Source organism: Equus przewalskii, chromosome 7 (assembly GCF_037783145.1).
Source record: "Equus przewalskii isolate Varuska chromosome 7, EquPr2, whole genome shotgun sequence".
NCBI classification, from domain to species: domain Eukaryota; kingdom Metazoa; phylum Chordata; class Mammalia; order Perissodactyla; family Equidae; genus Equus; species Equus przewalskii.
In genome coordinates this window covers 81,678,531-81,695,284 of record NC_091837.1, presented here as the reverse complement: position 1 = coordinate 81,695,284, position 16,754 = coordinate 81,678,531, and the positions used below count along the sequence as shown (strand labels likewise).

Below are 16,754 nucleotides of genomic sequence, written 5' to 3'. Positions count from 1 at the left end.
AGGTAACAAGGAGGTCTTCTGTCTAGGTACAGCCTTTAGGAGAAGGCAAGGGATTCCTGTTCTCCATGTACTGCTGCGACACCTCATCAGTATCTCTCTAGGCTGAAACTTCGAGCTATTTTCCTGAATATACAGAGTAATTACAAACAAAACCAACAGGTTGAACAGCACTTTTAGAACATTAAATAGAAAATGTAAGCTTTTTAATTGTTTGCATTAGAATGAGCCTTAAAGACTATTCAACATCCAAGGGGAGAAAGAGGGTTATTCCAGGGGTTATTTCTGGGTGAGTGGAGCTCAGAGCATGAGAGAAAGTGGGATTTTACCTATATTCTGACTGGTGTTTAAAGGCACTTCTGTGCATTTCATGTGAGACAATGACTGCTGATGATTGCAGGCCCACAATTTTTTCTGCAGGTGAAAAGGAAATACAGTAACAGAACAATAAGCATGACTTTTTTTCTCATAAATATTTCATGTTCATGAAGGTGAGGCTTAGCCTGGTTAAGAAATCAAAAGTTGATTTACTTGAAATTCCAGCAGCACTGAGCAATGGGAGGTGGCAAGAGAGAGGTACATATTCAGGATCTCACCATTCACCACACATAGGCTTACAGGCTCCCTGCCCACCTCTGCTTCCTCCAGAAACACAGGTAAGTGCTTCCAGCTGTTCCAGCTTAACAGCATGAATCATTTTTGAAAATAATAAAATGATGTCTTTAATATCATGCATCTATTCATTCTGTTTGATTGTATTTTAATTATTCTGCTAGGGAAAAATTGAAACACCTTCTTCATCTGATTTATCTGTCTCTAATGTATTTACTTCTAGTGAAGCAAATGCTCCTTTAAGAGCACATTTGGTGGAGGGGAGGGTGTCTGGTACCCACGGAGGCTTGAAGGAAAAGGCATAAAGCTGCCTCATGGGAGCTGGCTGGATGTCATCCACATGGGTCGTGGTCTTGTTGATATAAAACATTTAATACCCAGGCCTAAGACAGCCGGAGATGAAAGAAAGACAAAGAAGTTCCATTAATTTTTCACAAAAGTTTTTCTAAAGAGTAATTTTAATAATCTTCTAATCATGAAATTTATACATGTACATTGAGAAAGACTTGAAAAGTAAAAAGGTGAAGAACTTTAGCTGCCGGAATCCCACAACCCCCATATAAGTCGTTCCTTCTAAGAAAATTTCATTATAGACTAAACTTACCTTCAGTAAACTCATTATCCAATGAACCTGATGCTTCTGCAGGAGTTCCAGATCACACTAAGGCCGCCATGAATTCACTCAGTGAAGCAAACACCCACTTCGCACTTGATCTGTTCCAACAGTTCAAAAAATCAGAGAAGGACAACATCTTCTATTCCCCTCTCAGCATCACATCAGCGTTAGCCATGATGTACTTAGGGGCCCAAGGAAACACTGCGCTCCAAATGGGCAAGGTAGGTGTCAGCTCCCTTTACATTCACCTGTTTAGACTGATTTCTCTGTTGGCTTGTGTGCAGATGCTCACAGATCTGGTTGCCCCCAGAGGTAGCACAGGGGACTGAGCAAGCATTCCCATAACTGGGTGAGCACAGGGCTGTGGGGGGGCATGTGCCCTCCCCCAGTGCCCTGTCCCATCTGCTTCCCTGTGCCTAGGTTTCCTTGGGGAGCTGGGATCAACCCTACAATTGCTCAACAACCAGAGGTGAGGCTTAAACGCCAGAGCACTTGCAGAAGTGATGCACTGACTTAAATCCATGGGAAACATCTTCACATGATTCCTCAGCCATGAATGAATAATCAGGATTCTTTCAAGTGGCTGGTGATTAACCAGCTTAGCTGTAGTTTTCAAGGAACAAAGGCTTACACTGAAGTTTTCTTTATTCTGTTTCCTTTGGTTCTTACTGTTCTTTTTATTTTCAGTTGGTCTGGAAGTTTCTTCTGTTTATTAGCTTGGGTTTATCTCTGGGTTTCTTTGTTTCTTTTTTTAAATTTCCCACTGTGGACAGATCTTTTGAGTAAAGTTTTCTTGTCCCGCTTCCCTTCTCTTCCAGGTCCTTCACTTTAATGAAGTCGCAGACAACGCAAGAGAAAGACCTACAACAGCTCATGTGAGTCACAGAGCATTTGGCTCTAGAAGGAGAAACATATATCCAAGAGGGTCAAGGTTTAAACTGGAGATCTCAGTGAAAAGTCCATTTTTAGGGGAAATTTTGAGCAAAATACACGAGATAAGCAGTGTTGTTTCTCATCTCATATTACATACTTATTTATTTCATTTTTTTTTAATTCTTGAGAGGAGATCAGCATTTGCATAAAAGCATTGGTTCTGACACTGGAAGACTAGCTTCAAATTCCTGCCCTGCTATTCACGAACAGGAGAGGTGGGCAGGCACATTTGCTCTGCAAAACACTGACCTCTTGCCAGTAAACTGGCAGTAGTGAAAGACCTGCCTCAGTACATGCAAACATTACAACAGCGCCTGGGTTATGGGAAACCCTAATAAATGCTATATGTCATTATTATCGAATAACAATAATCATAGTAATCAAAATAATGTTGCTAAGACAATATAATTTTAATTAGCTCATAGATGGGATTAACAGAAATAAGCATACATCTAAGTATATTTTGGAAAATAATGAATGAAGTCTACAGTTTATAGCCTTAATATTCTAAAGGGTTAGCTAGCAAGTGGAAGGTTCTGGATTCAGACAGGCATATGTTCAACTATTGGCTCTACTACCTTGTCTCTCTTAGGAGAGGTTATTTAATTCTCTGGGCTTTCCGGTTTTCATCTGAATTGGACTAAAGGTTTAAAGTTACTGATGTAAAGCCATAGGAGTGTACCAGGCACATACAGTTCCTAACTTGGAGTATGACCATCATGAGGAAGAGACATAGATCACAGTCAACAGGTTTCACAAGATAATACCACCTAGGAGTGTACATGGCTTCATATCTTCTCATATCATAGCACCATTGAAATACACAAATTCAACATTCTCATAACACTGATGGCTGTCAAAATGAAAATGGTTCTAGCCCTTAAGGAGCTTAAGTTTAGCTGGCAAGATTAACCTAACCATTTTTACCAATTGGAAGACAATGCAATGATGGAATGGTGTTGCATCTGTAGTTCAAAAGAAAAAAGACAGGATTATTTAGAACAGAAGCAAATAATTTCCTGGAAGAGGCTGAATAGAAAACTTTGGGAAAATATTTGAGATAAAATACACCAATATCAGGAAATAATGACAAATGTCATCTGCAGGGTTACCAAACTTTAGGTATGGATCTAACAGATTTACATGTATTTAGTACTTACATTGACAGAGAATGTAGTGAGCTCACTTTTTGATGTTTGAAGGCTGAAAAGTTGGGAAATGTGCATCACCAATTTCAAAAGCTTCTGACGGGATTAAAGAAATCAACTGATGCCTATGAGCTGAGCATCGCCAACAGGCTCTATGGAGAAAAGAAGTTTCAGTTTCGTCAGGTAAGCTTCACTGGCCTGCCACACCTTTAATCTGCATCCTAGGTCCTCTGTCTTCCAATCACCAAATGGAGGAGAGTGAGCAGATGAGCCTGGTTGACCCCTATGAGGAGAATTTACCCAGGGTGCAAGACTCTGTTGCCACAACTACACCCAATGGAGTATACTAGAGCCTGACCATCGACCAAGAAAGTGTGGGTTTAGGGATGACTTTATGACCAAAGGGCAGGCTCAATAGCACAATGAGTCATGAGATACCCCTAATGGTCTCACACTGTTCAGTCACATAGTACGAATTTTGGTGGGCAATGGCCCAGGAAATGTATGGTGAATGGGATACTGATGAGATGGGCAGGCTTGATGTGTCTTGGGGAAATACCAAGGAATACTGAATGCCCAGGATGGAAGATAGAAGCAAAGGTCAGAACCTTAAGAGTTGATATTACTGGAGAGGAGTCCCAGAAGCACACCATCTCCTTCAGAACAACAAGCTTTGCAGTTTGCAACCCACAGCCTCTTCTGCTCCTGCCTTTGTCAGATGGTATTGCCCTTCAGAGACCTCATTCTTGTGCCAGCCTGTACTTCCCTTTCACATTACCCAAAATGGTGTTGTACAAAAATACACGTGGAGAAGAAAATGTAGATGTCTCTAGAGTCTTGATTCCTGTGCTATATTTTGTTAACATTGAAAATAAGCAACTTGAGAATACATAGTTAATAATAAATTGCTCAATTTCTCCTTTCTTCCTTCCCATCTCAAAGGAATACATGGAAAATGTTAAGAAATTTTACCTTGCCAGTGTGGAATCTGCTGATTTTAAAAATGCTGCAGAAGAAAATCGCAAGAAGATTAATTCCTGGGTGGAAAGCCAAACAAATGGTAGAGTATGAGTGATCACCCATAAAGAAACACATTGAGTCCCCGCTCTGAATGAACCCTGCGCTTGACACTGCATGGGGTTCTGGGAGAGGGAGAAGAGATGAGGTTGCAGAGAGGGTGGGGGGGCACTACAGATGGTGGAATGTTTCAAGTCAATGTGGAGAGAAACAATGGGAACCCAGGAGGGATCACAGGACCAACTACCTAGAAAAACAGCTGGAGATTTATGTTTGCTCGTGGCCACGGATGACAAAATCTTTGTGGACTCCAAATTCTGCTCAGACCCCATCTTGGGTTCTCATTCTTTACTTTAAATCAGAAGCTTAACTTCTGTATATGGTTTCCTAGAGAAACATTAGATATGGTTCTCGTCTCCTTTCTTAACTTGGAAACAAGCAGCACTCCTGTAAACTGGGCTCCTCGTCACCTGCCGCTGGAGCTGCCAGCCCACTTCTCCATCCCCACATCCTGCAGGGACTATCCCAGCTGTCTTCCCCATCCAGGGCAGAGAGTTTGACAAACTCTCCATCCTGTGAACCCCTATCCTGCCTACCACTCTCATTGAGGCCAAACGTACAGCAATTCAAAGTGGAGAATGAAGACGAAGATATGCTAGTGAATGGTTTCTGATGGCACAGGGCAAATGCTTCAGATAATAGAGCCCGTGCCACTTGTCCTAAAGAATAACCAAGGCCTACTTCCTCTGACAAGTGAGCTCAAAGTTTAAAAAAACAGAAAAGAAGTAAGGGAGGGAGGAGTGATGACTGGAGGTATGGAAGAACTGAGGGAGAGAGTGTGAAGGGAATGGATTTGTTGAAAGAGTAGCTGAAATCCATTTATCAATATTTGGTGTGAGAGGACTGAAGTTCCCCACAGACAGAGACTCTGAACACCTTTCCAGTGAAAAGAAGAGTCATCCCCATCAGGGGTAACTCCATCAGGCTGGTGCCATGAGGAAAGTGCTACCTCGTGAACTATTAGTCAAGTAGTCCCTAAAGTGGTGACTTGTGTGAATAATTAATGATCAGTTGTAACTTTGAAAGCATCTTTTAGACAAACCACTTGAACTTCTATGATGGACTTTTGTTTTTCTTTTTATTGCAGGAAAAATCAAGGATGTGTTTCCCCCTCACTCTCTTGAGTCCGCCATTCTGGTTCTGGTGAATGCAGTCTATTTCAAAGGGCAGTGGGACGAGAAATTCGACAAAAGAAGAACTGTGGAGGAAAAATTTTGGCTGAACAAGGTATTGTCTAAAATTTTTTTATGATGACAATGTAGTTAGTTACTTATGGAATGTTAAATGTAAACTCATATCTGATAGAATGTACAACTGCAGGTTGTAATAAAATTTACATGGCTGTATTTTCTTCTTTCATTTTTTTGACTTTATTTGGTTGCTAATACTTGAAGAAACTCTTCCTCTAATTCACAAATTTCCCAGATCATCTCTTAGAAAAAGGATGTGTTTGGTATCTTAACAGTATTATCTTTGTTTGAATTATGCCTCACTTGGCATTTCTTTGCCACATTAATTACTGCAGGATACCAGCAAATCCGTGCAGATGATGAAACAAAAGAGTTTCTTTAATTTCACTGACCTGGAGGACATGCAAGCCAAGATCCTGGAAATACCATACAAAGGCAAAGATCTAAGCATGATGTTGCTGCTGCCAAATGAAGTGGATGGTCTGCAGAAGGTAATAGCTTCTACCTCCAATTCTTCATACTATTGCCCGATTTCCTAGTAGCACTCTGCTTGTATGGGCTGTTCATTGGAAGTGGTGCTCACAGAGTGTTGGTGATGTCTGGCGGCGCTCAGGAATACAGTACTTTTCTTCTCTGCATGCAGTCTAAAGGAGAATTGTTAAGGAGAACCTGGCATCATACTACATTCCATAAAATAATTATCTCAAGTATCACAGTGTGATATGGAAGAATATAGAGAAAATCTTAACATCAGATGTCTCATTACTATTCTGATGAAAATATGAAATGTCAGCTCAGAAAAAAATATACCTAGGCACACACCTATAATATTTTGCAGCCATAAGATCCTCTGATATAGTCCAGGGTATTCATTTGAAGACAAGGAAACTAAGACTCAGATGAACATGACACATGGAAAATATATGCAAGTTCACTCATAAACAAAACCAAGAAAATTGAAACAATAGGCACCATTTTGCATGCTAAATCACAGTGGTTTGGGGACAGTGGGCAAATAGATTTACCTCGATGCATACTTTTCAATTTAGAAGTACTCTGTCCCTAGGAGCTCAAAAGTCATTCAGTGCCCCATTCCTCTAAGTAAAAAAAAAAAAGGAAATTTTACTCTTAGCACTGCTATAATGGTTGAAGTTAATGTGAAAAATATCAATAACAATATCTGAAATAGTAAGGATATTCCAATAATGGCCCTCAGCAATTACTATAATCGTTGATGATGATGCTGAAGTTGTGGTGAACTTGCCACACCCAAAATATATATTGTGGCAACCCTGGAAATTGGAGATCCTCAGGGAAAGTAACATGGCAATGTATGTGAGGGACCATTACAATATTCATCCTCTAGTTCAGCAATCATTATCAATGACATCTCAGTCCTGGGATTTGATCCTAAGCTAACTAATACAAAGAAGGCAACAGCTTTTGGACAGAAATGGCTCAAAATAATGAATGCTTTAAAAATATCAAGTAAAGATATATATATTGAATATCAATTTAATGGTAATTTTATGTAACAAATTAAACTTGATTAGAGAAATATATAACTATATGGCAAAAATTTATAAATAGGCCAAGCAAGAAAAAGGAATAAAAATATGTTGTATGCTATAAATGCAGCATGTAAAAAATTATGTACAAAAGGGCATTAATGAGAGAAGACTATTAAAAAATGAAACATGGAGTGGGCTGGCAGCTTAAGAAATAGAGACATATAGTTCATCTCTTACAAAATAATTTTATTTAAAGGTTCTTTTGTTTTATATATGTTTTATATATATAATATACAGTACAGAAGAATCCATTTGTTTATAGGTATTATACAGAAGATTCAGTTTATTATATATATGAAAAATTTCTGTACTTACATTTACTGTTAAAATAAATGTTTCCATGATTCACTCCAATGTTAAGGTATGTTCAATGTCCACTGAGAATCACTTCATTGTTCCTTTTGTCCATTGTTACAGCTTGAAGGTAAACTCACTGCTGAGAAACTAATAGAGTGGACAAGCTCACAGAATATGAGGGAGAAAGAAGTAGATTTATATTTACCTCGGTTCAAAGTGGAAGAGAGCTATAACCTCGAGGAAGTGCTGATGTCCATGGGGATGGTGGATGCCTTCAGTACACGGGAAGCCAACTTCCTGGGCATAGCAGAGAGCAAAGGTCTCGTGTTGACAAAAGTTGTACACAAGTCCTTTGTGGAGGTGAATGAGGAGGGCACGGAGGCTGCAGCTGCTACAGGCGGAGTAGTTGGTATAACATCACTACCAATTTATGAAAGTTTCCACTGTGATCACCCTTTCCTGTTCTTCATCAAGCACAATAAGACCAACAGCATCCTCTTCTTGGGCAGAATCTCTTCCCCTTAGATGCAATTAACCTGCTACTAACTTAGGGAGAAGTTCACACTTCTTCCAAAACATTGATTGCAGAAATACTAGTTCTCTTTAACTCTTTTTCCTTTCCAATCTTATAGTTATCACCAAGAATGTAATGATTGAAAGCATACTGTCTATCTCTCTCTTTCTACAAACACGTGTAAACTGACTTCATTTCCCCATGATGATTCCCTTTGCACAAAATGTTCAAGATAAGCTGAAAGAATATTTCAATACTTTATCTTCTCCTAATTTTTAAATATAATATCTGCTATTTCAAAACTCTTATCTGATAATGAAACTTACTAAGATAGCACCCACATTTGCTAGAATTTAGGTAATATTTAGGGACATATATGTCTAAATTTTTTGATTTTATGAAACGCATTATCATAAAAGTGACTTATTCATATTATTTGTTGCTTTTTCCTTTTATTTTTCTTTTTAACAAAGTGAAAGTGGCCCACCATACATAGGAAATAAAATTCAGAAATATATTATCACATAAATAAGAAAATTCAACATACAAGAGGGCATGATGAGGCTGAAGCATAGGCTCATGCCAGAACGTGAAAGACTTTGTATCCCACTTTAATAACTTTCTATTTTATCCTAAAATAAATGGAAAGCCATTACAGCTTTGTTCACTTGTTGTCCAAAGGAGAGAATGAGATCATTTTATCTACGTCTTTAAGATATATCCCTAGTTATTAAGATGTAAATGGATGTGAGGGAATAACAGCATGGATACAGTGAGATTAATGAGTAAACTTAGAATGTCAGGAGTGGAGACTGAGAGAAACAGTTATCTGTGAGAATTATTTAGGAAGTAAAAATCCATAGAATTCTGGCAACATATTATTTATGGCAGAAATGGGAGACAGAAGCCAAGAATGATGCCCATAGTTTCTGGTCTAACCAAACAGTAGGACAGAAGAAGATTTTGTTTCGGGGAGAAGATAAGAACCCAGGTTTAAGTTTGCATTTGTTGAATTCTGATTTCTTTTCAGATATCCAAATGGAGTTGTCTAGTAAGCACTTGAACATGAGTCTGGAGCTCGGATGCAGGATATAATCTGAAGCTCTAAACTTGTGATGCGCAACAGGAAACTTACAGAGTTAATGAATAAAAGTAGTAGCTTTAAAAATTGGAGAAAAAAGGAAAGGTGGCTAAAGGCAAGAATGGAGTCCTAGGCAGAGAGTATAAAGTGATAAGAGCACCCAGTGAAGTGACCTTGAAGTATGTCAATATATGAAGGTCAAGAGTGGACAATTTTTATTTTCTGGAACACAGCTTTTCTTAGGGGGCTGTATTCATTTAAAATCCTTCCCAATAAGTCCTGAATCTCAGCTAATAACATAAACCTTGAATTTTGGAGGATTTGAGAAAGCTCTAAATTTTCTTCAGCAGAATCCAGCAGCCCAAGAACAGAGCAGAGGAAGGAGATGTTTCACCATTAAGTGTGAGATTTGGTCAAGGGAACTGACAGACTGGCAAGAGTGTGGGTAACATGAGTAAACCATGCAGTGAACAGGCTGGGAAGGGAAGGCAAGGCAGGAGGCAGTTGCCTGATGAACTGAGAGGCAGTGGGGTAGTTAACGAGGTTGAAGAACAGAAATGATGGGAATGAGTTTGTGAGAACGATTGGAGGTTCAGAAGTTTGGCCCAGGACCTGGGGTTTTGAAGTGTAGTTTAAAATAGAAAATTGTAGGTGATAAATAAGCTCAGAGTGTCACTATGGGTGTGAATTAAATTCTAATGATTCAATGAAGTTAAGACTGGTATAGAGTTTTTGGGGTTTGAAGAACTTATTGTTAGAATGTCTTTAGACTATAACTTTCAACTACTTGTTATTTTAGTTGGGTTTTCAAAAGAAACTTTATAAAAGCAAACGAGTTAAGAAAAAGGCTCACAGGCATTTGACTCATATCAGGTAGAGGAGATGGTTGACATCCAGCTATGAGACCTGAAAGCTTTCCCAATATTCTAGGCCAGTCAGAGAACCAACTACTCCTGCAGTGGGGCCACGTGTAACAGAAACTGAAGAGAAATTCAAATTTTGTTTCTTGATTTTTAAAGGTATAAGTTATAATTCACTGAATAAAACATAATATGAGAACTTACTGATATAAAATGTCTAAATTTAAAGTTTTAAAAGGAATGGATATTTATATGCTTTCAAAGTTTCTCCCCACAGAATACCTCTTCACACTTGTTAGAGTGGCCAAAATTAAAATTAAAAAGACTGGCCATATCAAGTGCTGGAGAGAATGTGGAGCACCAAGAACTCTCATACACTACTGGTGAGACTATGAAGGATGCAACCACTGGGGAAATCAGTTGGAAAATTTCTTATAAAACTAAACCTTTAGTTACCATATGATCCAGCAATTCCGTTCCTTCATATTTACCCATGAGAATTGAAAATGTGTGTCTCCAGAAGGACTTATGTACAAAAATTCATAGTAACTTTATTCACAATGGCCAACACTGGAAATATTTCAAATTTGCTTGAGCAGGTGAATGGATAGAGAAACAGTGGAATAGGACTGAGCAATGAAAAGGAAGAAACTACTGAATCCTGCAGCAACATGGAGGAACCTCTCAAACACTATTCTGTGCAAAAGAAACTGAACAGAAGGAGTACGGATTATGTAGTTCCGCATATACGAGGTTCAACCCGTGAGGACAGAAAGCTGCTTAGTGCTCTCCTGGGGCAGGAGGTGCAGAGGAAATTGATTCTAACAGAGCCTGAGGGAAATTTCTGGTTGAGATGAATGCTCTCCAACTTGGTCGGGTGGTGGTTACACAGGTGTTTACATTTGTCAGAAGTCATTGACCTGTACGCTTACAGTGTGTGAATTTTGTTTTATGTAAATTATGCAACAGTAAAGAGGACAGAGTAGGAGGAAGGGGAAGAAGAGAAAGAAAACTGGACAAATCACACATAGTTACTTTGCCTCTGGAAACATTTGAGCGAAAAAAGCTTCTTAATTAAATATGTTTTTAAGAACAACCTCACTATTACCAACTTCTGACCAACCTTCAATTTCTTCATAAACATTTAAACACATTAAATAATATGCAAACATCCCTGTCATATGGAGCAAGAAGCATCATGAAACTGCACATTAAAAAAGAAAGTTTTGTGATGTGATCTACCAAGTTGTCTTTACTGATCCACAGGTTAAAAATGACTATATTTAGGGGCCGGCCCAGTGGCGCAGCGGTTAAGTTCGCACGTTCCGCTTCTCGGCTGCCTGGGGTTAGCCAGTTCAGATCCCGGGTGCGGACATGGCACCTCTTGGCACGCCACGCTGTGGTAGACGTCCCACGTATAAAGTAGAGGGAGATGGGCACGATGTTAGCTCAGGGCCAGGCTTCCTCAGCAAAAAAGAGGAGGACTGGCAGTAGTTAGCTCAGGGCTAATCTTCCTCAAAAAAAAAAAAAATGACTATATTTAAAATTAGTTTGAGATTTGAAAGAGTTTAACAAGAAAATTCATGTCCAGATATTTTTTCCATTAAATGTCATTGTATAAAATATGGTATTGAAATCTATGTTTATCTCAGTTTTTTGATACAATTTTCAATAGTCAAAGATGAAAGCCAAGCCACTTACATCATACAAGCGGAAGGATAGACACCTTCTTTCCCTTTGAAATGACATTTTCCTCTTCTGGGGAAAACTCTCAGGGTATACTCTCTTGGCTCCATCTGGCTCTGTCAGAATCATTTCTATTGTATACCTACAGCACACACAGGTGGTAAGCAACTATGTGAAGAATAAATGATTGTGTCATTCCCTGTAGTCACACAGGGGCTATCATTTATTTTATAAGAACTTATCGGGGCCGATCCTGTGGCTGAGGGGTTAAGTTCGTGTGCTCGCTGCGGCGGCCCAGGGTTTCGCCGGTTCGGATCCTGGGCACGGACATGGCACCACTCATCAGGCCACGTTGAGGCTGCGTCCCACATGCCACAACTAGAAGGATCTGCAACTGAGATATACAACTATGTGCTGGGGGGATTTGGGGAGATCAAGCAGGGAAAAAAAGAACTCATTTGTATTTCTACTACAAAAGACATTGCAAACATCCAAAAATGCTTATCGGCTTCACCGTATGTAGTCTGGTGTAGGCCATGCAAAGAACATTTATTCTGCACCTACTATGTGCAATGCTGGATTAGGCCGTGGGTTCTCAGATAAAGGGTGACAAAAATGGATAAATAAACCAATCATCCTGAAGACCAGAAGAGGGGAACCAAATTCAGAACACAAGCAGGCCGGAACTTGGAAAAATGCCTTAAAGTTGATGGTCAAAGCAGACTTCAACGTCTAGAACAAGAGTAGCAGTATAGATGCAATATATACAAGGAAGTACCTGAGATCAGTCAGAAAACAGCTGAGTTAGTGGGCAGTCAGAAAACTAGAAATCCACAAAACTTAAGGATCCCATAGAAGAGGCAAACTCAGAAATGCAGGCAGACATTTGGCAATAAACATAAGAGACCAGAACTCACTGAGGGTTCTGCCCTCCCAAGTGGCTCTGTGTGTGCGTGTGTGTGTGTGTGTGTGTGAATGTGATTCTCCAGAGGATATGGCTATCCCAGGGCATAGGGCTATCCCAGGGATAGGCCCTTGCCTTCTAGAATCTTAATGTCTAAGACTATATTGTCTCTGTTCCTGATAATTATCTGCTCAATGGCTGGAAACCAGAAACAATCAAATTCCAAAAGATCGCCTAAGATAATTTATCTTTCATTTGAGACTAAGTATGCAATTGCTTTCTCCCTAAGAAGAACTTTTTTACCTACATTTCTTGTCTAACAATGGTTTTAAGAAAAACAAAAGCAGGCATTTTTTTAATACACTCTGAGTTAGACATTGATCAGACGAAAGTGAAGTTCACCTTTAGATAAACTGCACATGACAAATGGAGCAATGTCTACATTTTCACCACCTGGCAGTGATGTTTATGCCAATTCCAGGGGTGACACATCAATGACCTCAAAGGCAATGCTGAAGCGGCTACTGCACAGGATCTTGGCATCCCTCTACTTCCACAACTGGTGATCTCTGCAACCCAATGCGCATAAGCCATGCATGACGACATCCCTGATTCCTTATTCTCCTGGGGAAATCCTGGATTGCACAAATGGTGGTGCTAGGGAGGTCAACCTCTCCATCCCAAGCCCCCATATTCCAAATACACATCTGTACAAATACAGAGAGCTCGATAAGAGCTCAGAGGTCCTGGGACCTTCTGATAACCCCCAGAGGGGGGCACAGAAAGGAAGTTAGTTCATATGTCAATTTTGAAACCAGTTATTCTGCTGTCACATCCTGTAGTGACAGAATTTGAGTGTGGCTCAATGAGATAAAATCTGCTTGGAGATGCCGAATGCATCAGAAGTATAGGATTGTAAGTGAATATTTTCAAACTCCAGAGGATTGGTGTGTGCAAGCTGAGGAGCCAGAATTTTTGAATACCTTTGATGGGCTTAATGCAAACATTGGTGTACAACTTCCTGGAACACTCAATCCAAATACTGACATGAGACATAAATCAAAGAGGGAGAAAAATGCCTCTCTGACCTGGAATCCACCAAAATTTTGGAACTGAGAAAATGACAGCTCAGATTCTAATATGAGGCCTAAGGATGGAATGGCCATGATTTGGTTTCCAAGCAAAGTTAGAGAACGCCGCTGTTGATGATGGTGATGATGATGATGACGATATTGGTGGTGGTGGTCATGGTGATATGATAGTGATGGCAAAGAAAACAGCAGATAACATCATTGGACACATACCTTGTTCCTGATTCTTTAATAACCACATACTCTATTTATCCTCACATAGCTCAATAAAGAAGTTACTCTTAGAAAACCAACTTTTAAAATAAAGAAACCAAGCAGCCAGCCCCATGGTGTAGTTGTTAGGTTCGCACACTCCACTTCAGCTGCCCAGTGCTCGCAGGTTTGGATCCTGGGCGCGGATATAGCACTGCTCATCCAGGCACGCTGTGGCGGCATCCCACATAAAACAGAGGAAAATTGGGACAAATGTTAGCTCAGCAACAAGCTTCCTCAAGTAAAAAGAGGAAGATTGCCAACAGAAGTTAGGTCAGGGTCAATCTTCCTAAAAAAGAAGATGAAACTGAGGCTCAGAAAGATGAACTAAACCACCTAAAACCATATGTCTATTCCCAAAGCCCAGATTTCTTTTCAGTTTGACTAACTCTAAAGTTTGCACACAGGAGGAGGATTTAGACGTGGACATGAACAAAATTGGTTTTTGATGCTTAAATATTGGACCATAATTCCTTCTTTGAATCTGAATTATTTATTTTCTATTATAATTAGGAAGTGGATCATTTCATAAGGAGTAGCCACCACTATAATGTTAGCAGTGATAATAGAGATCGCTTATACCATCTTCTTCATTTAAGCAGTGAAAAAGACAAAATCCCCCAAGAAATTAACTGCCACTCTTGAGATCATAATTAGGTCATGGCAGAGCTGGGATAGAAACTCCAGCTTCCTGACTCCCATCCTGGTGTTCTTCACCTTCCTTCCTTCGCTCCACCAGGTTGATCAATTTAATGTTACATCTGATGCTGCCCACTCAGGCACTGATCTGTCATCCTCAGAAAGCACTGACTGCACAGGCCGGGGGTATCCATTCTCAGATCACTGCCCTTTGGCCATGGTCAACAAGCCGAGCGCTGATTGCACTGCAGTTCATGCCTCACAGATTATGTTGGAATTAAACATTTCCACTTTCTTTAGGACACATATTCTTCCTTGAATAACATGCCATTAGATGCTCTCTCCTTGCTCCCCCAATAAGTGTATGGATAGGTCACTGGATATAAGATGTGGGGGAACCAGGAACTGATCGGACTTTTGAGCACTTGCATTTCCAGACATTGAGCTAGATGCTGAGCATGCAAAGATGACTACAGTTACTAGTGGAGACTCATTTAACAGAAAACATCATTAAAACATAGGTGGTAGTATGAATCAGGGTCATCAGGCACTCTTGGAGAACTGGATTGGGTAAGACAATTTGGGAAGGGCATACAATACTTCCTGAAGGAAGGTTTCACATGACTCAAACCCAGAAGTGTCTGATTTCCATACTTCAACTGTGGGATGTCAAGGTATTGATTTATAAATGGAATCATACCATAAACTATGTCTAGTTATCCCCAAGAACTCCTTTTTATTTCTTAAGTTCACAGATCAAGCTATAGATGAGAAACTTTCTTGGTCAATGAAGGAAAAGAAAAAATTAAAATGGGATTTTCAGCATGAACATGGCTCTGAATTTCAGTATCTTTCTCCCAGTTCTCCTTTGCAAGTTATAGTAAACAAATAAAAATATCTCTGATATTTTTCTTGAATTACTTTCTCAGGAAACTTTGAAGCCAGCCATAATTCATGGTCTCATGATTCATGGCAAGGCTACCAAAGGTGAAAGCAGCTGGGGGTGAGCAGGAGGCCCTGGGGAAAGAGCAGGGACAAGCAAGAAGAGAGACAAGAGGGCTCAGCAGCAGCAGATTTCAGAAAGCTCAGAGAAAGTACACGTCTTATAGGAAAGAACTTCACCCTGAATACAGAAAACAATGTGCCTTCTCTGGAAATAACTGGCACAGGACCTCAGCACACCAAGTCAGCAGCACGTGGCTTCCTGGACCTGATCCACCTCAGGAGCACAGAGGAGATGGGTCACCCAAGGAGTCACACAACTTCCAGCTTCTGCTGTGATGGAGAAAGCTGGAAGAGTGCTGCTCCACTCTAACAGAAAAATCTGGATAATACACAAATTCTTGAAGCCATCAGAAGGCCGCAGTTCCACTGCCACCACCCAACCTGAAATTTAAGAAAAGACAAGTCCCTACAGGAAGAGACACACAGGAGCACTGACTTGCCTGGGGCAGAACACAAAGGACACAGAGCCACAGACCAGTGCTGAAGGTCAAATGAAGGTAGCACAAGTGTATAGAACCCTGGGAGCTGCAGACACAGGGCAAGTACACAGAGATTCCTTGGGTGTTCAAGAGAAAGACTAGAGGCAGGGCACCCTCAGTGGTGTCGGACTGGAGGAGGGAAGGGGTGGCCAAGGCAGAAAAGGCAAGAAGCCCCACCTGATTCTTCTCCCCAAGAAACAAATGTCCTGAGCCGCTGAGACATGGCAGTAACCCTGTTACTCCCGTGGCGGAGGTGATGATTTCATATGACTGAGTAAGGGAAAAAGTAAACACTCTCTTCTCCTTGGGGGCTTCGTGAAATTCTCCCAGGCCCCAACCAGGAGATGTCTCCTGCCTCAGGAGAGAGACAGAACAATTCCCTTTCCCTTCAACCCAGGCTAGCCCCGCAAGTACCAAGCAGGCAGAAAGGCCCCCTCTGAGGCCAAGGTGCATAAGAACGGCTGATAGCCAAGGGTGGAGCAAGAACATGGGGAAAAGCATCCAGCAATCAGGCCTCTACCCTACACGAGGTAACACTAAGGAATTAAAGCCAGGACCACACTGAAGGCAACCATGGCAACACCAAAATTCAAGCTTAGCTCAAATCATGTCTAGAACGACTCCATATCCCACACTAACTGCAGAACAGACAGTTCCTCTTTACACTGTTCAAAAGGAGCTGGACAGAAAGAGTCCATATTAGGTAACTCTACTTATATGATGTCCTAGAACAGGCAAAACTAACTCATGGTAACAAACTTGTGACAACAGAAAGCTGATTAGGGGTTTCCCAAGGCTGGAT

At 40.5% G+C, this 16,754-nt stretch overlaps 1 protein-coding gene across 1 annotated transcript; it reads left to right on the top strand.

Annotated features, from left to right (window-relative positions):
• The first annotated feature begins 514 nt into the window (after window positions 1-514).
• Window positions 515-8,622, top strand: LOC103542278 (serpin B3-like). The gene is made up of 8 exons (XM_008509212.2): window positions 515-653; window positions 1,256-1,446; window positions 2,044-2,100; window positions 3,361-3,489; window positions 4,249-4,366; window positions 5,471-5,610; window positions 5,909-6,064; window positions 7,562-8,622. Exons 2-8 carry the CDS (start codon window positions 1,282-1,284, stop codon window positions 7,964-7,966), a joined length of 1,170 nt encoding a protein of 389 aa, XP_008507434.1. The 5' UTR covers window positions 515-653; window positions 1,256-1,281; the 3' UTR covers window positions 7,967-8,622.
• The last annotated feature ends 8,132 nt before the right edge of the window (window positions 8,623-16,754 follow it).

Excerpts from the sequence above, each read along its gene's own strand:
- LOC103542278 (XM_008509212.2), top strand. The coding sequence starts at position 1,282 with ATGAATTCACTCAGTGAAGCAAACACCCACTTCGCACTTGATCTGTTC. Across the intron at positions 1,447-2,043 it reads CTGCGCTCCAAATGGGCAAG|GTCCTTCACTTTAATGAAGT; the intron begins GTAGGTGTCAGC and ends CTTCTCTTCCAG. Across the intron at positions 5,611-5,908 it reads AAAAATTTTGGCTGAACAAG|GATACCAGCAAATCCGTGCA; the intron begins GTATTGTCTAAA and ends TAATTACTGCAG.